The following is a 26,024-nucleotide window of genomic DNA, read 5'->3' on the forward strand; positions in this document are numbered from 1 at the left end:
TGGTTTGAATTAAAAGACCTCCACAGATAGTAAATGGAGAAGTTGGGTAATTGCAGCCTCTCCCTTTAGATCAGATTAGACCGTGATCCCAGCAAGCTAGGCTTAGAGAATAAAGTCGGAAACCTGGACTTCTGAGTAAAGGTGAGAGGAGTACAGTTGTCAGCTAGTTAGGATTTTAAACAAAGGAATAGAAAGCCCAAGAACTCACTGAGATGTATGTGTTTGCCAGGTGTGCCCATCCAAACAAGTCGACAAGTCTGTACAGGCTGGCAAGTTTACAACGAGTAAGTTTCTCTCCCTTCACGTAGGAGGATGTATCTGCCCCGGGAAGATCATTGATAGGTGTGACCATGCCGAGACCTAGAAGAGGAAAGATCATGGAGAGAGATTCAGGTCCAGTAACCCCTTACCTGGGAATTAGTTGCCGGGAAGCAGCCTGAGTCTCAGTGTCCAGCCTTGTACATAATGATCTGAAACTTCTCAGCCCACACAATGTTTCATTAGCTTATCTTCCTTCAGAGAAATACACTGAGAATAAAAACATGCATCAGCTATCTTCTTTGCTGTTTCATCTACGCGTTAGGGAGTGGCTTGTTAGGGAGTTAGGCTCACACTACTGGGGAAAAATGGTCTTATGACCCCATTGGTGAAAGTGTTATTAGTACTAAGGTTATTGCTAATTTTATGATGAAAAGATCACAACAGAAAGCTAAGATATCTCCTTTCACTTTTATTCAACCAAAAATATTTAAGATGGAAGAGGATACATTTAAATAGTAGTCTGGCTCCTGTCCTCACCAAACAACAAAAACTAGTCTTGGTCTCTAATGACTCAGTTGCTATGTTCAACTTTTGCTCAGTCTCCATTCCCTTTGACACCATGTACCACCTCTGACTCTAATGTGAAGCCGTCCCTGACAGTCCCTCTGGCACTCTGTGTAACTGCCCTGGTATTGCAGTGAGTTCTACACACATCTCACTCAGATGTAAAGTGCTTGAACTTAATGCCATAATTCTTGAATCCTGAATGTTCAGCTCACCAACTTGGTGCTTTCACAAACCTGTTAATAATATAATGTCCTAACCCCTCTTTAACACCAAGTTCTAATTACTCCATCTTTAAAGCTGGGTAGTTTAGGCCTCTCTTTTCTCTAAAGTTTCCTCAGTCCACTTCAGCCAATAATCGATTCCAACCCTGAACTCATAGCATGATGACTTGTTAAGGGTCACTGGACAATTGCTTATGAACTGCTTTGTAATTTTCCTCTATAGTTATCTTGCAGTTTTAATCTTCTGTGCATTCATGGTATGTGTCCTCAACTAAAATATACATTTATCTAGGGCAGAGACCACATCTAATGACTATTTTGTAATCCTCACAAAGTCTAGTGAATGCCTGATTGACATGAAAAGTGAGAGATTCTAACACTGACTCTAAGTATTAGATGTTTAAATTTAAGGACTGAACCAGAGCAGAATATGTTGCTAGGGATATATAGTGTGAAAGTAGAGACAAAATTATCATTTTTTAAAACTTTCCAAACTGACATACTGAGGGGAGGTGAAGTAAAGCCCGAAAAAGAACTGGCCATGATGTAATCTGCAATCTGCTGTAACGCTAGTAATCCAGTCGGGTTTTGGCCTTTCTTCATCTGTTCTTGAATGAGACATTCCAGGTCTTCCCGAAAGGCCTGCAATACACAGAAATAACCACTGAGCACACACATCTCTCCGTTGGAGGGGAACCACCCAAACACGACTTGCTGATATAATCAATCTTTTTCCCTCCACCTCTCTTTTGAATGGGTTTCATCCAGAGTATTTTAAAACAAGTATAAAACACAAAATAATAAAATTAAAACACTGGAAGAAGCTAGAAACTTTCTTTCAGGGGAGAAAAAAAGTTAGGCATTCTTAATATCGAAATTAGCTATTGTAACATCTACAACAGACAAGTATTGTAAAAGCAGCCAGAGCATCAAGTATGGACTGATAACTAAAAGAGACCTGTTCCTTGCCCAGCAGCCTCATCATCCAGGTTAGAATAGAGTCCCTACTTGAATGGGACGTGACTCTTGACTACAGAGTCCCTCACAGCAAAAGTCTTTGCTGAGTCATACTAAATCGTGGCTTCCATTTAGGATTTCCATGGTAGTGCCTTAGCCATGAACTCTGGAAGCAAATGGTAAGCAGAGCTGAGAACGGATTACTCCCCTTCTGCAACAGTGTGCTAAAGAAAGAACACTTTTTTCCAACTTTGGGTACTGCATGTTCCTGTTCTGGAGTTCTGTTGTATCTTTTCTTTTGGGGTGGGGGTGAGGTGGGGCGACAAGGGGATGTGTGTGTGGCAGAAAGTGTTTATATAAATAAAAATCCCGAACAATAAGGGAAAATCTCTATTTTAGTAACCCTTGAGTTGCTAATATAATTGATCATTTGAAACCTCTCCAAATCTTTCACATTACTTGAAATAGATGATTTTGTTATTTCCATCACACCCAATCAATACTTACTTTATTAAATTCATCATTTGTTCTCTTGCTCATGTCTACTTTATTCATTTTAAACATGAAGGCTCTTGCAATATAAATCATCTAAACCATGCTCTTCCATTTGAGATTGGTTACATGTGTAGCAGAATGTCCTGCCAGAAACTGAATTCAATCCCCCCCTCCTGCCCCCGCCCCTTCACCTAAGAGGGAGAAGGCAGACATTTGCTTTGGAATCACTACCTCCAAGAGGGGTAGGTATGAAGACCCTGGAGATCACAGGGGAAATATTTCTTAGAAGGGTTGATCTCCTCTGAGTCACTGATAGTAGCCTTCCTCACAGGTTGGGAATAAGATCCCCTGGAATTCCTACTTAGATGTAGCCTTGCTTAGAGTATGGCTGAATAACTTAGAGGTTTTCAAAAAGAATGACTTTTCTTTCCTCTCTCCCTCTCCCTCTCTCTTAAAAAAAAATAATAATGGCATAAGAGCCCATAGTAGAAGGGAAAATGTGGTTCAATGTCTGAGACTATGAAGCAATGCTTGTGTTGCTCTTTGAACAACAGCTGAGAAGCATCTGTGACAATCACTGAAAGAGCCGAGTGCTAATAGCTGTAATCTTGGAAACTCAATCCTGGGGCACCCTGGGACAGCTTAGCACAGGAAGAGGATCAGGGAGGTTATCCTTCCCTGATGCGCTATGGTGGCCTGCACAGGCATTTGGGTCAGTCGTGAACCTGCAACTTCTGTTGGACAGGGTAAGACTATTTTTAACCACCACCACCACCACGTGGCAGGGAGGAGCAGTGGCAATGGTGGACTCAACAGACTTTAGTGTGACTATTTCACATATGCAGACAGATGTGCACACCACATCTTGGATATGGAAGCCACTAATGAACCCTTTTGGACTATATAATTCACTGAAGTTCTCGGGACAATTTAGGGGAAAGTAGAAATTCCAAGAGGAAGGCGCTGTATTTTCACTAATACAGCAGGTGGATGTTTGAGTGATTAATTTCAAATATACTAGCTGTGGCCATATTTGAATTCTGAGTTCATGGAGCAGTGTACACCAGTTAAATATGGCTTTTCTTTTACAAATTCAAGGCTTGTCAGATGGAACTCGTTAACACAATTATAAAAATTATCAGTATCTAATTCCATTGTCTATATCTAGTTCATTTAAATACATGATTTAAACAGAGCAACTATCCTATAAAATCTCTTCAACAAAGACACATTACATTTATCAGAAAACTCCATTCACACATTTCTAAGACCTCATGAACATAAAGCGGTTGTATATAGAGCTGTTTATAATGTGGTTGCCTTCATACAGATAAGTAACATGAGTATTTTACCACGTTTAAGGCTGAAAAGAAAAGAATCTTCCAGATATACTCATTTATCTTTATATAAACTACAGAAAACTTCTGGATACCTGGCAATGGGTCAGTCTGCTCTTCTGAAACTCTATCTTCTCTTTACAAGACCAGTGCTCTAACCCCTGAACTATGAGGCCCACTGTTATCTTCTCTTTAAAACAAAATTCTACTTAAACTTTCCTCAGTTTAAAGCAGCTATAACCAATGTTCTTTGAGTCAGTAAGGAAAAAAATTAAGGATACCTATTATATCACTAATTATTCACATTATAATAGCTCTGAAAAGTAGGCATTATTTATTTTATTGAATGCTGTTCCAGGAAGTACAGAAGGCAGATTCCGTAGATTAAAATGATACAAAAATAAATTAAATGTGCATTATAAAAGTCAAGCTAATGAGAAATAAGTAAAAGGAGGCGAGACAGAGCCAGGAATGAGGTTAAGATACAAAGTTTATGCTGTAAGACTCTATGCATTCAATAGATATGAGTCAAATTTTATCTAAATTCTCTAGCAGTCAACATGAATCAAAACAATCTTCTCAGAGTGCTGATTTACAATGGCTTTAAAGTTAAAATTAAAGAGAATCACAACTATTTGTGAAACTGATGAGACATTTCTGCTAGGTGAGATGAGAAAGCTAAGTAAGAAAGTTTGAAAAATTTGTCCAAGGTCACATAGCTGTCAAGTGCCAGAGACAAGCACTCAGGTCAAATGGATTTCTCATTAGTGATAATGCTTTTTCACTACAATATATCCCACAATATGGTGAATACCATGCGAAAGCTTCGGGATGATCCATGGTGTCATACAAGGGAATGTATAAGCCCTTTCGTAATCAACTAAGAGAAAAATATGACTTGCCCCTTTAAAGCTAGTGAATAGTGTCTATAAAGGATAAGAAAAATTTCAAAGTAAATTAAACTTCCCAAGCCTTTTTATATAGTTGACAGTGCTTCAATAGATAAGAATTCTTCTATTCCAAAAGATTTAATATTTTTTGTCATAACATTTATAACTCATTTTAATGTTTCAAATATTTCTGAAATATTATTCAGAAATTGCCTAAGTTATAATAGTGTAAAATTACTAATGATATAAAATTGTTTCAGCTATTTTTCAAAGCTTATCAATAAAATTATTAAACTTTCATTAAAATTTTAAAAATAAAATATTTACTTATCTTCATGATAATCATATTCCTACTAAAATTCAATGTTAGCAAAACAATAATCCTTTAGAGTTGAATCAGTTGAGTCTGACAACAAAGTCCTGAGATAGACAATGATTTGCTCAAGGTTGCACAGCTAATACATAATGAAACAAAGATTCCAATCTGGGCTCTCAGGTGGACACGTGATCTTTCCCTAATTTTATCAGAGATGGGTTGTATCACTGAAACCAAATACAACTAATAAGGCACCAGACATGTTATGATCAGAAATACTGAGTAAATCTCTTAGGCTAGATTAGAGCATTAGGTTGAAATGACAGAGCAAAAAATTATATAGCAGCAGATTATGATGATCCTGGAGTACTTGCCCTCTTACATCTAGGAAGTCTCCCATCAAAGTAGAATGAGAAACTAACTTAGAGCAGGGCAGCAAGGTCACATGCTGGGCTTTTAAAAGATCAAACAACACATATACAAACCACAGCATAAACTGTGGCTTCCATCTCAGATACAGAAGAGCAGAGAGGAGGAAGTAGAGGGGGTTATTACACCTTGACTACATGAATACATGAACATGAATACTCCAGGTTGCCATCAGGGTGATAGAATCTTTGAGACCTTCAAAACTCAAAATACAATTTAAGGAATTATGATTATAATATTCAAAGTGTTGCCACAAAAGCATAACATGTTTTAAATTAGCAATATTGTATATAACTTTACATACACAATTTTCACAAAAATATTTGTTTACTATATGTTAAATATTGTTCTATATACTTTTATGTTACTTGTCACAGCAACTGTATGAGGTTCATTTTACCAACAAGGAAACTGAAGATCAAGTTAAGTGAGTTTCTCAATGTCACACAGCTAATAAGTGGTGGTGAACCCAGGTCCAAAACAACCATTGTATGTATGTATAAAAAAATTGGATAAACAGATTGAAACTGGAAATGATGAGAAAATGGGCTGACCCCTAACTTAGACCAAAATAGTCTGCTATTACTCCAGGACCTCTATAATCTGTTATGTAATTTTTTTTTGTCTGTATCTACCATTACCACCTTGTGCTCTGGTCTAGTCTAGGAGGTTTGTTCAAGTATTGTCTCTGATCACAACTTGTAGTTTTCTATCCTTGCTCAGAATATTCCACCAAATGAAAATGCTGGCTTCCACTGTTCCTCTAACTAATGAATTACCCTTTACTCAACATTCATCTTAAATGCCACCTTCTTATTGAAGTCTCTCTTTTATTCACCTCATTTAGGAAGGATCTCCTTATTTCTTCTCTTTCCACCCCATTCTGAATTCTTTTAACATTTGCCTATACTACCATATGATTGTGATTTATTCTTCCTATTCTACTATACCACAATATCTGATGGCTGGGACTGTTTTTCACATTCCTAGAATCTCCCTAAGTGTCTAGTTCAGTGCTCAATTAATAAAATAGAAAGTTAGAGTTTTCTTATTTTCCTAGATATAAGAAAAAAAAAAGAATGTGATCTCAATCTTGACTGAGTTAATGATAGCAAAGATCCATGTCATAGTTTGTTATACTGAATCTGAAGCTCTAGAAAACAGTCTTATCAGTCTATCACTTGAATGAGAAATTCCTCCTGTGTGATTAGGCCCGTCCATCATCTAATGGGAGAAAGTCATCTTTTTTATGTAAGTGAATATTCACTGAATGTTATACATTTTTAAAAAGTCATTTAATTCTTCAACTCAATTAAGATCATACTTAAAAACTTGGTTTGTTCCCAGAATATTATAATTTGGACAGCTTCCTCATCAAATGCATTTCTAAAAAAGTATGATAAAAAAATCACTAGGTAAAAAACAAAATGTTTAAGTTAGAGAGAGGGTGCCTTAAAAGCCTTATCTGAATCTCATACCTTTTTATTTTATACATATTCTGTCGATGTTGAGGGAGTGATCCTGTAAACTTTGAATTTATAAGGTATGGATAAAAATAACATAAAAAACATGAAAGATTCAGAGATTTGAGATTTGTGTGGGGTACGAGTATACTTTTAAGTACATACATATTCCTTTATGCTATAAACCAAAAGTAGAATTAATTTGAAATGTCAGATCTGAAGGCTTCTGCATCTAAAATCAGAACTTTTAGGAAAAAGTGAAAGATTTTTAAATCACAAAAAAGAGGACCTCTTTGATAAAAGAAACTGACCTGACACAATTATCTCAGTTAAGGCTAAAAAGAAATCACATTGGCTAATTTATAAGTAATATCTAACTCATGGAAATCAGGTAGCAATACTGATAAATATCAGAGATGGATTTAAAATATCCACATGTGGATGTTCTATATCATAAGAGTTACTAGAGAGAAAACTTGGAGCAAAAAGAAAAAAAAAAAAAAGATTACAGACTCGCTGCTCCCAAGGCACCCTACAATTATGTTATTAGATCTCTCCTAAAGAGGGATTAGGAGCATAACAAACTTACTTAGAAATTCTCCATTAAGAAATGTATTCATTTGGAAATAGATTACCACTGGTCCTGTTGAAAGGAGAAAAAACAAATAAACCAAATTTTCTTCTGGATGGTCTTTCTCCTGTATCTAAGTCTTAATTATTATGAACCTAAAAGTTAGAATAATATCTCTTCTTGAAACTGGTATATAATTAAAATACAAACAGTTAATAAAGAATGCTTGCATCTTAAACTTCTAAAGTGCCTACATAAATCATAGTGATTTTGACCAACTATTCTAATTAAGACACAGTTAAATTTTAGGCCTTAATGACAGTGATATTCTAAAAGGTATATGACTTTGAAGTTTCTCCATTCTTCAGAATAAGTGTATAGCATCACACATCACCCTGTCATGTGCCTGAACGCTCACCATCTACATTCCTGTTGTGCTATCTTTCAGAATAACATTACACACTTCTGTCAACTAGTCTAAATTGCTTCCTATAAGTGGTAAGGCTTAAGAACTTGCATTCTTTTTCTGAAACCCACCAACTGTTTTCCACATTAAACAGTAAAGTTCTATAGGAGCTTGTTGGACAACATTCAAGTGTTTAATGAGTCAAAGCCTACTCAGCTATTCATATACCCTTCATCCATGTATTCAGAATTCACCAAATACCTACTATGCACATGTGCTATTAGTTTTTCAACTTACATACTTCAACTTTGATGAGGCATTATTTAATTCCAGTGGTTTGCCATGAATGCTTCATTCTGAGACAAGGGGGGAAATGACTATCCGGTTCTCTTGCTCTCCCCTCCGCTCCTTTACTTTGAATTTATATTAGTTCACACAAACACTCCATCCATGCTTTTGTTCCGGCCCTCTGGTCCAGTTTAAGAACCCATTGTGGCCCTCAAGTCAAAAAGTTTGCCCACCCCTGATCTAGGGTCTCCATAGACATGTAAATGAGGAGTATATTTGTCAAAGAAAATTGCATCAACAAAATCTCTAGCTAAAGCCAGTTTCCTCACTAGCATTTAATTTCTAAGACAAATACTTTCTTAAATTAAAGACAATTATGACAAAAGGCCATGAAATTAAGTAATACTTGGAGTCTGGATGAGACAAATTCTATGCTCTTCTCTTATTTTCTCAGCTCAAGACAATAATGTGCTGTTTGTTGTTCAAATTTACAGGCACCAAAATGTCTTCTAACTAGAAACTCTTCTCGAGTGGGGTTGGATTAACTTGAGCAACAGAATTTGAAGATGAATGAAAAAATAATATATGGGTGAAATTATTTCATTGTTATTGAATGCTTTAAGTGGTATAGCTTAGTGATTAAGGGTGTGAACATTCGAGTTTAAATTTAGACCCCACCATTTAACTAAATTTGTAAAAACTTCAGTTATTTAATGTCTTTAAGTTTCAGTTTATTCATCTGTAAACTATGGATATTAATACTTCTTTGATGGAGTTTTTGAGGATTAAATAAGATTCAATACATAATAAGTGCCTTGCACACAATAAATCCTTAATAAAAAAGTATTATACTTTGCTTTTATTGATTTCTCTCCTGATTTCCTTTCTTCCCAAATGAACTCACCATTTTAAACTTACCAATTTGTTTTTTACAAACACAAATTAGAAATATCTTTGATTTTTATCTTACTGGCTCTGAGTTTTGTCTAATAATGAACACCAATATTCACAGGAGGCCCACAGGTTTTAAGAGAGTTATATTAGCTGGGCTTAAAGGAACAAAGACAGTACAAAAAGATAAGAGGTCTTTGAATTCTAAAACCTCTACAAGAAAGAAGCAGGTTGAGAAAAATACAGTTGCCAACACAGGCTACCTTTTAAGGAAAAGAAATAATGATTCAGAAGGTAGACCCAAAACCCAGAGGGCTGAGCCAAGAGCTAAGGAGACTCACCCTGATAAATAGAAGGACTGAGTCCTCAACAGGGGAACTTCCAAGCATTTGCCCAAATGGATTTCAGAATTGCTATGGGCGAGTTACGCCTTTATAACCCATTTTTTCCCTTTTTTTTAACAGGAATGTTATAGCATTATCTTTGCCTGCCCCACTACTTATCTCTTTAGTTCTTAGATCAATAAACTTATCTCTTTAGTTTTTTAGGTCAATAGATTGAGAGGAGGAGCTGAACTTAAGGAATTATACCCCAGGACCAGATTTATACACTTGGACCAGATTTCGATGAGATTCTGGATTCAGGTATATAACATGGTACTGGAATGAGACTTTTGCAGGGGTGTTAGGAGAAGGTGGGTATATTTTGCAGGTGGGAGGAAGGTAAATAAACTATGACAAACTGTAGTGTTTTAAAATAAATTGTGAACAGAGAGTGAACAATCCTCCCCTCATAAGGTGGAGCTTAATTCCTGTCCTCTTGAGTATGAGCTGAACTTAGTGACCCACTTCTAACTAATAATCATGGTAAGAATGATAGTGTTTAATGTCATAAAAGGTGCTGCAGGCTCCTCTTTGTCTAAGATACTTTGGAAGAGAACACTCAAACAGCCTCAGGTAAAGGTCTATGTGGAAGGTACTCTGGCCTTTTGCCAATACCTATGTGAATGATCCTCTGGGCCAGTAGAGCCTTTAGATGACAGCAGCCCTGGCTGATGTCTTGACTGTACCTTCATAACAGACATTGAGTCAGACCACTTATCTAAGCTGCTCTAAATGCCTGACCCACAGAAATAATGAGATATTTAAATCTTGTTGTTTTAAGCTGCTAAATTTTGGGGTAGTTATTTAGCAATAGGTAATTATTATAGGCCACTATGTATAATTTCTTTTGGTGAAAAGTTTGTTGTTAAACATGGCAGGAAAACAAAATTTTACACTTCACAAACAAGATTTTAAATTCACTAGCAAAATTCTAGTGGGAAAATGATTCATCTACCATTCTTTTAAACCTTTGTTACTCTCTGGGCTAAAGATTATCATTCTTGCAATATGAATATAGAAGTAACAACCTATATATCATCCCTTTCTCATTATTTTATTAAGTTCCCCAAGGCATAAGTAAAATTGATACTTTAAAGCCAAATCACAAATGAAAATACATAAATATTAAAAATTAGATAATCTACTCAAAGATATGCTGTCTCTGGTTTAATGGGGAAATTATAAAACAAAAAACTTCACATGGAAATGTAGTGTAGTATTTCTTCCTTTTAAACTTTACAGCTGGAATTGAATGGTCCTTTTTAGCACACTTCCCAAAGAATTTTCAATCCTGAACAAAATCTGAACTTTACCTCATTCTTTCAGTTACTTTTTACTATTATGTTACATAATCACTGAGCTAATAAGTTAGAGCTTAAAAGTGGGGTTTCTTTAGAAGAGAAAATATATCTATTTTGATCCAAATAATTATCATGTCCTTCAAATATTTCTAAACACAGAAATGCAGGTTTCATAAAAGAAGACACTTAACATTTACTACTTCATGATGAAGTCTAGTTAATCTCCTTTCCACTGGGAAAGGGTTTCTTTAAGGGTTTATTTAAAGGATAGCTTTCAATTTAAGCTATACTTGTCCTAGCCGGTTTGGCTCAGTGGACAGAACCTCAGCTAGGACTGAAGGGTTGAGGGTTTGATTCTGGTCAAGGTTATGTACCTTGGTTGCAGGCTTGATCCCTGGCCCTGGTGGGGGCATGTGTGGGAGGCAACTCATTAATCGATGTGTCTCTCTCACATCCATGTTTCTCTCTTTATGTCTCTCCCCCTCCCTTCCACTCTCTCTAAAAAATTCAATGGAAAAATATCCTCAGGTGAGGATTAACACACACACAAAATAATAATAAAAAATTTAAGCTATATTTAAATTTCTCAAAGCTTGCATTGCTTTTATAACTTGTATTTGCTTTTTATCTAGGCCACTGGTATAGAAGAATTACTCAGAGTGGAATTCCCCTTTGGCTTTGGACTTAACCTCTGTGATTAAATTCACAAGGGCACAACAAAAATGATTTACCAGGGCCACCCCAGGCAGTTCTATGTCTTGGTGCTTATTTTAGTACCTAAATTGGAAACCTAATATAATCCTAACCTGGGCATCATGTGTCTATGTGTGCTGAACTCTGTCTGCCCTAAGGGGACCATGACCTTCATTTACATAAGGTATGAAATAATTTTGCATCTTAAATTAAGCTGTTCTCTCATTTTCTATTACTTATACATGACCTTTGAAATTCCACTAAGGGTAAGAAAACTTGAATATAATTTGTAAGGTCTGGATACTACTGTGCAGACAGAATTTTCATCTTGAGTTTAGATTGTAGTCCACTTTTAATCTAATTAGTTTGGTGTGTATGCATGCATGTATGTCTGCATTAGGTATATGTAACACGCGGCTGCCCAATCTCAGATCTCAAAAGCCTTAAGTTTTCCTATGCTGCTCTGATTGTCGAGGTACCCAAAGGAAGAAGAAAATATGTGCATGAGATGTACCTCACTCCATTCTTGGTTTCTAACACTTCAATAATGCCTTTCATTTCTTCAGATATATTCAATCTGAATTGGGTGTCCTTTAGCTCAGAAGCATCTTTCAATGAAGCATTACATTAAAAAATTACCCAAAGAAAATCAACACCACCAAGACAATACTGTTTTGCTATTAAAGCCTTGCAAATTAAATATCTAAATTAGGTGTGTATTTTGCCTCTGCAAGATGGGGGCAACTAATCACTCTTCCTCCATCCCTTTTCTAAACTGAGAGTTATGATACCTCCGACCTCACTATATCAAGGTTTCCAAAGAAGTATAGCCTTCTTATTATTTCAACTCACAGGACTTTGCAAGATCTGAGTAACTCGTTTCCTCTGTTCCATCATATTGAAGTCTTGTCGTAGATCAGGAGACATGTTCCTCTCTCTGATGTATTCTGGGTCATTTTCATTGATGCGGTCAAAATACCTCTCTTTGTGAGGCATGCTGGGAGGAGGAGGAGTAGTGATCACACCTTGGCTGGCATCTGAACTCATGCTTCAAGCCTGCTGATTCCCCTTATCTGTATTAATAAACACAAAGAAGGACATTAATGGTAAGATAAATTCATTATAAAATTGAAATTTTACATGGGTCAAGCAGAACCTCCCCCCCACCCCCGCCCGATCCCTAGGGTAAAGTGGTAGCTTTCTTTAAAAAGTAACTTCTCAACAAAATATCAGATCAATTTTTTAATTAAGGTAAAAAATGTCTTAAATTGTAATGCTAAATTGGAAATTGATATTTTTAGAGCTAATGGAAGCTTGTGGTTCAATTATAATAATGTCACCAACTGCTGTTCAATTTTTAAAGGAAGTAATGATCAAAATACACATGCCACATCTAAAATGGCAAATTTTCACAATTAGTGAGTACTGTCCGTAGAGCTCTTTTCTCTCAATTATGGGGTTTTGTTAGACCAAACTTTGGCCAGATTTAAGAGGCACTACATTTTGTAGTGAATATAATTTACTGACATGAGAGAAACATGCTTTAAGATTTTTAAATGATTCAACAAGTTCCCAGGGAAAATGTAGGAATTACTAAGATTGCTAGACTACATAACTTCAGCAAGATAGTACTTCAAAAATCCAAGTAAAGAAACAGTGAAATACCAAAACCAGATAAAGACAACACAATGAAGGAGAATTACAGGCCAATATCCCTCATGAATGTAGATGCCAAAATCCTCAATAAAATTCTAGCAAATAGGATCCAGCAGTACATCAGAAAGATCATACACCATGACCAAGTAGGATTTATCCCAGGAATGCAAGGATGGTTCAATATCCGCAAATCAATAAATGTGATACATCACATAAACAAATTGAGAGATAAAAATCACATAGTCATATCAATTGATGCAGAAAAAGCATTTGACAAAATCCAACACCCTTTCTTGATAAAAACTCTCAACAAGGTGGGAATAGAAGGATCATACCTCAACATAATAAAAGCTATATATGATAAACCCACAGCTAACATCATACTCAATGGGCAAAAACTAAAACCATTTCCCCTAAGAACAGGAACAAGACAGGGATGCCCACTCTCACCACTCCTGTTTGACATAGTACTGGAAGTATTAGCCACTGCAATTAGACAAGAAGAAGAAATAAAAGGCATCCAAATTGGAAAAGAAGAAGTAAAGCTGTCCTTATTTGCAGATGACATGATATTGTACATAAAAAACCCGAAAGACTCCATAAAAAAACTAACAGACTTAATAAATGAATTTGGCAATGTAGCAGGATACAAAATTAATGCCAAGAAATCTATGGCATTTCTATACACCAACAATGAACTTACAGAAAGAGAGACTAAAAAAGCAATCCCATTTTCCATTGCACCAAAAAAATTAAGATACTTAGGAATAAACCTAACCAAGGAGGTAAAAGACCTATATGCGGAAAACTACAGGACCCTGAAAAAAGAGATAGAGGAAGATGTAAACAGATGGAAGAACATACCATGTTCATGGATTGGTAGAATCAACATCATTAAAATGTCCATACTACCCAAAGCAATCTATAGATTCAATGCACTCCCCATTAAAATACCAACGGCGTATTTCACAGACCTAGAAAGAACTCTCCAAAAATTCATCTGGAATAAAAAAAGACCCCGAATAGCCACAGCAATCCTGAGAAAGAAGAATAAAGTAGGAGGGATCTCAATACCAGATTTCAAGCTGTATTACAAAGCCACTGTCCTCAAAACAGCCTGGTACTGGCACAAGAACAGACATATAGATCAATGGAACAGAATAGAGAATCCAGATATCGACCCAAACCAATATGCGCATTTAATATTTGACAAAGGAGGCACGAGCATACAATGGAGTCAAGACAGTCTCTTTAATAAATGGTGTTGGGAAAATTGGACAGATACATGCAAAAAAATGAAACTAGATCACCAACTTACACCATACACAAAAATAAACTCAAAATGGGTACAGGACTTAAATATAAGACGGGAAACCATAAAAATACTAGAGGAATCCACAGGCAGCAAAATCTCAGACATATGCCAAAAGAACTTTTTCAGTGATACTGCCCCTAGGGCAATGGAAGCCAAACAGAAAATAAACAAATGGGACTACATCAAAATAAAAAGCTTTTGCACAGCAAAAGAAACCATCAACAAAACAACAAGAAACCCCACTGTATGGGAGAACATATTTGCAAATGGTATCACTGATAAAGGTTTAATTTCCAACATCTACAGGCAGCTTATACAACTTAATAAAAGGAAGATAAAGGATCCAATAAAAAAATGGGCAACGGACCTAAATAGAATCTTTTCGAAAGAAGACAGAAGGAAGGCCAAGAGACACATGAAAACATGCTCAAAGTCACTAATTATCCGAGAGATGCAAATCAAAACAACAATGCGATACCATCTCACACCTGTCAGAATGGCTATCATCAACAAATCAACAAACGACAAGTGTTGGCGAGGATGCGGAGAAAAAGGAACCCTCGTGCACTGCTGGTGGGAATGCAGACTGGTGCAGCCACTGTGGAGAACAGTATGGAGTTTCCTCAAAAAACTGAAAATGGAACTCCCATTTGACCCAGTAATCCCACTCCTAGGAATATATCCTAAGAAACCAGAAACACCAATCAGAAAGGATATATGCACCCCTATGTTCATAGCAGCACAATTTACAATAGCTAAGATTTGGAAACAGCCTAGGTGCCCATCAGCAGATGACTGGATCAGAAAACTATGGTACATCTACACAATGGAATACTATGCTGCCGTAAAAAAGAAGGAATTACTACCATTTGTAGGCACTTGGATGGAATTAGAGAACATTATGCTAAGTGAAATAAGCCAGTCAATGAAAGAAAAATACCACATGATCCCACTCATTTGGGGATAATGAAAAACATTATAAACTGATGAACAAAAAAGTAGTTACAGAGGCAGTAAAGCATCAAACAGACTGTCAAATTACAGTGGTAAGGTTAGGGAGAGGTGGGGGAAATAAGAGATCAACTGAAGGACTTATATGCATGTATATAAGAGTAAGCAACGGATACAAAACATTGGGGGGTGAGGGCATGTATGGGAGTGGGGTGGGGGTGGGGGGCAATGGTAAGATATGTACACATATAATACCTTAATAAAAATTTGAAAAAAAAAAAAATAAAATAAAATAAAAAAAAAAAAAAAAAAAAAAAAGAAAATAGGAGTATGAGATAAAGTGCCCAAAAGAAAGATAGAATAATCAATCTGGAGTAACATTTTCAAGAAGCAAGATGAAGAGGGATGATTTATATTTCAATATCAAAAATAAATATAAAATTTTGTTCTGCCAAAAAAAAAAAAAAAAAAAAAAAAAAAAGAAACAGTGAAAAGCTATTCAAAAACCACATGAACAGCTGATTCACTTAATTATCATGATTATCACTGATACTAATGATTAGTTTTGATTTCATGCTAGGGAAACAAATTCATTTGGGCTTTGCTACAACTGAGCACCTAACCAACTATAGCTAGATCAACAGGATAGGCATCTAATATTCCTCCCTCACCCCTACCTGGGATCTCTGTGTTAGAAGTTGAAGTCATCTCCAACTTACTGTGGGCCAATATTTTTGTAAAATACAAAATTATGCATTTAGATGTCTTGGCAATGTCAAACTGCAATAAGTTTCTAAACACATAATATCACAGTCTGTACTTGTCACAGACAGTCCAATGTGCAGACTGGTACTAGATCCTGAACCACACTTAGAGGAGCAATGACCTAGCAGAGAGTAATAGTCACTGCCAACTAAAGGAATGCTTCCTCGAGCTTTTAGAAGTGATATGGTAGTAAGCCTAAATCAAGAGAAAGGGAGACAGACCACTGATGGTGTTCTTTTGAACTGAGTATAGAAAATGCAAAAATGTGCAAGAAGGAACCAGAAAAAGAAACTAAAAAGAAATTGTAAAAATGAATTTGCTTAATATAAATTTCTCTACGGATTGTGACTTCCATTCCTACAACCTGTTCAGTATAAATGAGTGGGTAACAAAAAAACCATTCTGACTAACTACAAAGTAGCATTTTTTAAGTAATTATTTGTCTGGTGGGAAGAATCACTTCTTAATAAGGGGGATTAAATGTAAAACATCCAAGTATTCTTTTTCCATTTATGTCAAAATCTAAGGGAAGAGAAGTTTCTGTGGACCCACAATTCTGCAAATTCCACAACCTCGAAGTCCCAGCAGAACACTTCTAGTTAGATCCAGAAGAGGAAAGGCAAAAAAGGTCACGTTCATCTTAGAGCTCTGAATCCCTGATAAAGACCAGAGACATCTGGTCTCACCTTTTAAACACAGTTAACAACCAATTTGTCTCTAACAAATTAGTCTTCTGCGATAGATTTCATCTCTAAAACTGCCTTGACCCAACTTAGCCCACGCAAACTTAAGACATTAAAACTTCTTGCATTAATTCTGGTCTTAGAAGTGTAAACTCCTTCTGTTTAAAAATATTTTTTCTTTTGCAAAACACATTGAAATTATTTCCTTCTTCTTGCCAATATTAATTTCATATACAACATTCTGTAAGTTATCTAAATTACTTTAGTGTACTACACTGAAAAGTCAGGAAATATAGCTTTAAAAAACACTTTATATGATACCACTTAAATGAAATTCTGATTTTGTGACTAGAAAGCAATTAATCAGTGAAAAAAATGTAAAAAATGAGCTTTTATATAATTGAGCCTTCCACGTCCTAAGTCATTATTTAAAAAATTGAAAGAAAACACAAAGAATGAGTGATAATTAAATGTGTTCTTCAAAGTTTGTTTTTTTAAAAATTTCTTCTTTTTATACAACATCTACTACTAGAAGAATAACTCTGGTCATATTATATTCTTCAAAAATTTTTTCTGTACTGTTATTAGTTTGGCTTACCAACTTATGGTCTTTACCATTATCTTGCTATATACAAAAAAAAAAAAAAAAAAGTGGTATTTTTTTTACAGAGCACCAACTGTAAAAAACTTTCCTTTTTTCATATCCAGCTGGGTTATCACAAGTCTAGAGGTCTAATCAATCTTTGGAACCTTATTTTCTTAGAAGCTATTTATTATGTCATGCTAACTTTTAAATGGCCAACTACAGACTAAGTGAGTACTTGATTAATAACTGGATATCACTTAACAAAGAAATCAATTCTATTTCGTTTGCCACAGTAGGCCACTGGCTTAAGCCACCCACGCCCAGCTCAGATCGGGACACAGGTGACAGACAGTGACTTGGCCCAGCTCAGATTGGGACCCAGGTAACAGACAGAGACTTGGCCGACAGCAGCTGCCCTATATCTAAATCCAGTCTAGCACCAGGAATGCTCAGGGCCTACTCAAGAATGCAAATAAGCCTTTCCACTAATATTTACAGGGTAAACTAAGATTGTTGGTAGAGTATTAAATTTGACAGTAAAATAATAATCAAGTTTTCAGATTAAATTAAATAGGCTAATTCAAATAAGTGAATATTCAAGAAAATTTAATTGTACTGGACAAAAAGCTGTTCCTAAAGTGGTAACTAAAATTTCTATTGGTAGTTCATCTCATGGTAAAATTCCTGAACATGCAATGAAACTAAAGCAATCATATATTTTTGTGCAAAACATTAAAATTTAAAGTTATCAAGACTGCATTATAAAATTTACAAAAGCCTCCATTAATCAAAAAAGGGGGGATAGTAGGGTAATATCATGTAAGGAAAAATATCCTATAAGTAAATTACATCTAGAAAACTTTTACTTTACAAAATTAATTTTCATTTGTAATGCTAACAGCAAGACACCCATGAAAAACACACATGGTGTCTAAATAAGAAAAAGGAAAATCGTTTGGGCAAAAATAAAAAAGATCCCAAATCAATTATATAGAAAAGATTTCTTTATTAACTTTTGGTCAAGAATATGTTTGTATATTTTCAGAAAACAACTCCAAGACCATGTGGATTCCTGCAACAGAGAGGAATTGACAGGTCTGCTTCAACCACGAAGACAAGAGGAGAAACAGTCCAGAGATGGAAGACGCTGACGACGCCTTGCCACGCTAGCAGTCAGCAGCTATGCAACGCAGCAGGTTGCCTAGGACCAAACCAGAGAGGGTCGGACCTGCATTGCCACCATGTGCCCACCATCCAGATATCATTGCTGACATGTACACATAAGGAACTGTTTGACATTGAAACGGGGACTCAGAACTTTGGACATTGAAATTGGGACTCAAACATTTTTTGTTATTATATGTTTATTTCTAGTCTGCAGAGGCAAGATTTTTTAAAGGAAAGAAATGGGGAAAAAATAGATACAGAGGCAAGGAAGCATTGAATAGACTGTCAAACTACAGCGGGAAGGCAGGGGAGGTTGCGGGGGGGGCTGTAAGAGATCAATTGAAGGACTTGTACGCATGCATATAAGCATAACCAATGGATACAAGACACTGGGGGGGGGGGCAGGTAAAGGGATGTACTGGGGGGTAGGGGAGGCCGCAGGGAGGTCAATGGGGAAAAAAAAGGAGACATATGTACTACTATTTGTAATACTTCAAACAATTAAAAAAAATAAAAATAAAAAAAGACAGTCCACAAATAAGGCCTTTAGTTGAATTCTACCTATTTCTCAATTCCAAAAGCACTATTTAGTTTAATGAAGAATAGGGTTAGATAACAAGTTTGTGATGTTTATAAAATAATTTTATGAAAACACAGCAAAAAGTAAAGAATTGTGGTGGTAGATTCATTTCATTGTCACAGCATTGGTTTAAGAAGCTGATAAGTGAAACATTAATAAGTAAAAGCTTATAGTTTGAATAACTCTTTATGATGAACACATTTTTCAATGAGTAAGGTAAAGAGAAAGATACTTCTAACCACCTACTTAAATAATAAAAGAACATATTATATGTGTATAACGCTTTGTAGTTTATACCATCTCTTATACCTTTCTGATTTTACCTTTGCAGCTATAAGTTCAGGTTGATAATTGAGATGTTCAGTGGATTAAGAATCCTGCCCCAATTCATACTGCTTATGTCTGGGGCAATACTCCAAGCCATGATTTTCTGTTTCCTAGTTCACTTTACAATGACACATACTACTTCACATATCATAAGAGGACTCCAAAATTTTGAAACTTTTAGTCTACATTCTTTCCTGAATATTTAACAATTGGAGCTATGGCATTTGTAAAAAAAATGAGGAAATGGCACCAAAAAAAAAAAGGGAAATAAGATTAGAAATGACTCACAACACTCCCACCTTTTTAAAACTTCAAAAGCTCATTATTTAACTTGGCTTTTTAAAAGAAGAAGTTTCCAAGTTTTATGCACATGGAATAAGCATTGGGAATTTATATAAAAGATATAGAATAAAGAATAAGAATAGTAACTTCTCCTTTTACATAGATTTTAAGCAATCATAAGCACAACTGATTATCTGCAATTTTGTAAACCAAGTACTACAGACTGAACTGCATTTCAAGCTTTGAAAACATTTAGGACCCACAGATTATCTGAACATAAACAAAATTCAGAAAAATATGGGAGAAGCTTGCAGCATTATTTTCAATAGCCAAGAAAATAGAAACAAACTAAGTGTTGAATAATGAGATTTTTAAAAATGAAATATATATACAACAGAATACTATTCAGCCATAAAGAGAAGGAAATCCTGCCACTTTCAACAACACGGGAGGTCCTTGCGGGCATTATGCTAAGTGACATAAGTTAGACAGAAAAACCGTGTACATGAAATGTTCATAGCTGCACTATTCACAATAGCCAAAAGGTGGAACCAACTCAAATTCCATCAACTGATGAATGGATAAACAACAAATGTAGTATTATCCACATAATGGAATATTATTCAGGGGAAGGCGGGATGAGGAGAGACTGCTTAATGGGTACTAGGATTTCTGTTTGGGGTGATGCAAAAGTTCTGATTCTAGAGAATGCGATGGCTGCACAACATTGTGAATATACTTAATGCCACTAAATTGCACACTTTAAAATGATTAAAATAGTAAATTTTATGTTCTGTGTATTTTACCACAATAAAAAAAAATGAACTCAAAATGAATCACAAACTGAAGTGTAAAACTATAAAACTTTTAGAAGAGAAAATCTTCAGATCTAGAGCCTGGCAGAGTTCTTAGACTTGACACAAAACCATTAAAGGAAAACTGACATATTGGACTTCACCAAAATTTAAAATATTTGTCTGCAAAAATCTGTTAAGATTAAAAAAACAAGCTACAGACCATGAGAAAAAATTTGCGAACCACAGATCCTACAAAGGACTAGTACATATGATATATAAGATACTCTCAAAACTTAACAGTTAAAAAAATAAAACAATTCAATTAGAATATGGGAGTCTTACATCTTTACTATACTGCCTTACAAGAAGAATGTTTCAAGTGAAGTAAATGGTAGATTCTATTTCCTCTTAACCCTGAACGACAAAACCTAACATAAATATTTCTGTTTCCAGGTGATATGTCAAACAACTCAGTTCCCAGCCTCCTTCTCTTTAAAATGAACTAATCCTATTTTTAGTACCACACTACTACTACTATACACAGTCAGGCTTCCTAGACTTCAGAGCAATATAAATCAGTGCAAACCAGTATGAACTCTATTACAAAAAAAATCAGTCTTTTAGCAGTGTTCTTTGAATTGAAAATGCTGTGGAAAATAGATTTTTTAAAAGTAATGTTATAAAACTTGTCAGCACTATGGGTTTTCCTCTGGCCATGCAGATTAGACACAAGATATCAAGCATAAACAAAATTCTAGTTTAAAAATCTTATCCAAATATTTATGCAATAACTATTCAGCATGTATGTTTAAAGAACATTAGGTTCAAGACACAAATAGATGAAACACTCTAGAACGGTAGCTTTCAAACTTTTTAAAAATGGCAATCAGCAATAGAAATATACTTTATGTTATAATCACGTAAAATACATGAGATATATAAAAAATAAATTCATGAGATACTTTCCCTTACTATGTGGTATATTCTAATACTTTCAGTTTTTTAAAAACGTGGGTCACACTGATTAATAATCTGCTAATGAGTTGTGACCCACAGTTTGAAAAACACTATCCTAGAAAGTCAAGTGATGGTCAGATGGGAAACAGAAAAAAGAAAAGAGGAGAGGGAGGGAGGGAGAGAGAGAGAGAGGACAAAGGAGTGAGGAGAGAGAGAGAAAGGGGGGGGGGAGGAGAGAGAGAGAGAGAGAGAGAGAGAGAGAGAGAGAGAGAGAGAGAGAGAGAGAGAGAAAGAGAAAGAGAGAGAGAGAGAGTTGGTGAACAAGGGGAAAATGAGTATGCACTAAAGAGATAGAAGAAAATAAGAAATGATTCATTGATTTATATATTTTAAATGTTTATGACAGTTTATAGAAATAAGATCTTAGTGATTTGTGGGATAATTAAAATCTCCTCCATTTGGTCACTTAGGAAGTACCATCTGTATAACTCAATGTCAGATTTTTTTTCCCCTGACTCTTATCTACTTCTAGTTCAATTGTCCAGATCTCTTTGCTCATGTTTGTAGTCCTCATAATGGTAGAATGCTCCATAAGTGGCAGCTGAATTGAATTATTTTACTATATCACAGCTCCATCTATATAAATCTGGTTTGTATTATTTCTAGGCTGGGAATGGTAAACACAATCTTATGAAAAGATACTACTTATGAAAGGTCTTTCCAAACTTAAAATTCTTGGCAGTTTTAACAGCTTTCTCTAGAACAGTGGTCGGCAAACTGAGGCTCGCGAGCCGCAGTTTGCCGCTCTGTTGACTAATGAGTTTGCTGACCACTGCTCTAGAATATAAGCAACAAGATGGCTCTACTTTCAAGTATTAGGCCTAATGTTCTACATTTAAAACAATAATCAGATATGCCAAGACTTCAGAAGGACATTTGGTAACAACAGCAGCTTGTTTACTGAGTTAGAATTTTTCTTAATGAAAGTTACTATAACTTTTTGAAGGTATCTGAAGTTCTAGAAAACAAATTGGACTCAGCACAAATGATAACAAGTCACATCCTCATATTGGTCAGTGAAATTTTATTCATTTCAAATTCGAAAAGACATGAAGTAGTTCCAACTGCTAGCCAAATTTTTATATATAACTGACATGGATCTGAAAAAGTAGACAAAAGTCAAGGAAAATGTAAAACAAACAAATTGGCATTGAGTATAACTGATCAATACAAATGACACTTTCTAAGTGCCCAATGGAAGATTTAATTATCCCACAAAGCACTTATTGCTATAATGCTATTGATTCTATGACAGCTGTCTTGGAATATTTCAGACTAGATTCAAGGATCACATTGTACAGATGAGATGAAACTATACTCAAGAGATGTTGAGAGCTTTTTCTAAAGCTATAATGCTCAAGCACCAGATGACTACTATGTCTTAATTAGAGGTTATCAAAATGACATTAATTGTGCCCTAGGTAATAATAAATGATGTTCAAGTTTACACTCTTACCACTCAAGTTAATTTGGCATCATTTTGAAAGATTTGATGGCCTTTAACTATTTATAATGAAGCAAATCAACCCTCAGAAGATTATTTTGGCAGCATCCCGACTTCATAATAAAAAATTGAGGTTTCATAATTTGCCTCAGATAACCAAATGCTCTTCAAATGAGGAATTATTCATGGTTACAGATATTAATAAGTGTGGAAGAGTTGACAAAAAAAGATGGAATAGTTCCAAGGACTGTCATTTCCCAAAAGTATACATAGCTATTACAACCTTGATTATGGCCTTACTTTATTGTGGTGCCTGGAAAGATAGGATCACAATATTTAGCACCAAAATGGATATAGTAAATGTTCTCAAAGTAGTAAAATTAAAAAACTTTGTAGGGCTATAAAACTGGCATAAATGTAGAAACTTAACTCTGTCTGGCCTACTGCCAAAATCTTAAGATGGATCGAAATCATTTTTAAATTTCTGAATGCTTTTTGTTGTTGTTTTGAAATGACTTCTGCTAAGTATATCTTTAAAATAAAAGTATAAATTCTAATCTTCAATTTAAAAGTCGAGGGAACAATGAATCTACAGATGATTAGTAAAAGATACTATTAATCTGAGTCTTAGTTAAAAATTCAATTTAAAGAAAAAATACTAACAACAAAATAAGCTAGTAGCAGTAGCAACAACCCATTACATTACTAAGTGTCCTATACTTAATGGAAGTTGACAGCTGGATCAGCATTCACTAAAAAAAAAAAAAACAGAGAAAAGAAAAAATTGGAGGGTAAAACTGAGAGAGTATTTTGGTTTCTGACTTTGTCTTGTAAATAAAAATAACACTGTTAACTGATAAACTATTTTAACAAACATGAAAAATACAGCCTGCACTTGTACAATTGGGACATATAATAGTAGTTACAAGCAATCATAATATACATAGTTCAAAATGTAAGTGCAGAGCAAAAATTTCAAGTAGGTGCTTGCTAGGACAACATTCAGCAGGGTGTTTCAAAGACCATAGGCATTCACTGCCATGGATGAATCTAACTCTAACTAAAGTGCCAATAATTGATGAAGAATATTTCATTGATCAACATTACTTGTGAGCTGGATTTCTGTATTTGAAGAGTTGGGGAGAAGAGAGGCAGTTACTTGCTTAGACATTGGTAGGAGTGGAAGTAACATTCACTGGTAACTTGAATTACCAATCCTTCATTATAAATTTACCAATGATAATGGTCATGCAAAGGGCAGAGTTACAAATTTGAAAACATGTATAAAGAGTTCAGAGGAAATGTATTTTCTAAAGTCCAAGCTCAATCATTACTCAGACTTAGCTCAAATTGTTCCCAACATGAATCATTTGGAAAAACAAACAAGAAACGGATTTTTCAATAAACTAACATATCCTATCTAATAAAAGGGTAATATGAAAATTGACCGTCACTCCAACACACGAAATGGCCGCCCCCATGTGGCCAAAGATGGCCACCTCCATATGGACACAATATGGCCACCATAAGATGGCCAGCAGGGGAGGGCAGTGGTGGGTGATCAGGCCAGCAGGGGAGGGCAGCTGGGAGGGACCCAGGCCTGCAGGGGATGGCAGTTGGGAGGGACCAGGTCTGCAGGGGAGGGCAGTTGGGGGTGACCGGGCCTGCAAGGGGAGGGCAGTTGGGGGTGACCAGGCCTGCAGGGGAGGGCAGTTGGGGGTGACCAGGCCAGCAGAGGAGGCAGTTGGGGGTGACCAGGCCTGGAGGGGAGGGCAGTTGGCGGGGACCAGGCCTGCAGGGGAGGGCAGTTAGGGGTGACCGGGCCGGCAGGGGAGTAGTTAGGCATCGATCAGGCTGGCAAGGGAGTGGTTAGGGGGTGATCAGGCTGGCAGGCATATGCAGTTAGGGACAATCAGGCAGGCAGGTAGGCAGGCGAGTGGTTGGGAGCCAGCAGTTCTGGATTGTGAGAGGGATCCCAGACTGGAGAGTATGCAGGCTGGGCTGAGGGACACATACACTCCCCTCCCCTTGTGCACGAATTTCATGCACCGGGCCTCTAGTAGTCTTATAAAATGATGAGTAAAACAATCAACCATAGAGAGGTAATCCTTCACAAATCTTGAGAATCCAAAAACATATGCCTTGGTTCCTTTACCCTCCTTTCTTCAAAATATGACGAATGCCTTGTATATATTCCCTCAGTTATCATTTGTCTTCAACATGGAGCTTTTGGAAATGGTTGAGGAAAAAACAAAAGAAGGGCCTCTCCACCCCACCTGCCCGTAAGAGAAAGTTGACAAAGACAAGTGGATTGATTACTCCAATGTGTATCTCAGACATTTAGTTTCTGTTAAGTCCCCTGGTATCAGTGAAATTTTAAAAACTGAGATCCAGGAAACTAACCAGAATTTGACAGCTCATGATAAATGAGAGGTTTCAGAAAATGGAATCACTGGAGATTATGATTTATAAAGAAAGATTCATTGTGTTCAATTTCTGGAGATACCTTAAGTCTTTGGTTCTTTACTATTTGGCATGTAAGTCCTTCTGGGCACAAAGATTTTTTTTTTTTTTTTTTTAAAGAAACATCAACCCTCACATACCTTCATGTACTAAAGTTTACTTAATTATTTGTCCAGTACTGAGCTTAAAAATTTAAAGCCTTTGCTTTTGACATTTTCTTGAGAGTAATGTTTGAGGTCAAATTCACTCTTACCTATTACTGCATATCTACTCTAGAAACCTGGGAAACTTTCCAAAGTGAATATCAGAATACAAGCAATACAGAAAACTTAACTCCCTAAAATTCCAATCTTACATCTACCTATTTCACCAAGGCATTCACTGCTGTATTGCTGGCAAGTACTAGAGGCTAGGAAAGAGGCATAAAACAATTTCCTTCAGAGCCTCCAGAAAAAAACAAGAAATTCTGGTTCCTAAGTCTGAAGAAATGCAAACAATCCCCCAAAGCTCATTATTAAAAAC

General features: G+C 35.8%; 1 protein-coding gene across 5 annotated transcripts in view; it reads right to left on the reverse strand.

Moving 5' to 3' along the window:
* The window catches only part of ADD3 (adducin 3), a 167,445-nt gene that overhangs the window by 16,279 nt on the left and 125,142 nt on the right, over positions 1 to 26,024 (reverse strand). For all 5 annotated transcript variants that reach the window (XM_080687115.1, XM_080687117.1, XM_080687114.1 and 2 more), the window contains exons 2-4: positions 12,322 to 12,542; positions 1,553 to 1,691; positions 209 to 360 (exon numbers count right to left, since the gene is read on the reverse strand). In XM_080687115.1, the coding sequence (XP_080543241.1) occupies positions 209 to 360; positions 1,553 to 1,691; positions 12,322 to 12,516 (486 nt within the window). In that variant the 5' untranslated portion in view covers positions 12,517 to 12,542. The remainder of the gene's footprint in view (positions 1 to 208; positions 361 to 1,552; positions 1,692 to 12,321; positions 12,543 to 26,024) is intronic.

The sequence above is a fragment of the Plecotus auritus genome (assembly GCF_963455305.1).
Source record: "Plecotus auritus genome assembly, chromosome: 9".
In the NCBI taxonomy this organism is placed as follows: domain Eukaryota; kingdom Metazoa; phylum Chordata; class Mammalia; order Chiroptera; family Vespertilionidae; genus Plecotus; species Plecotus auritus.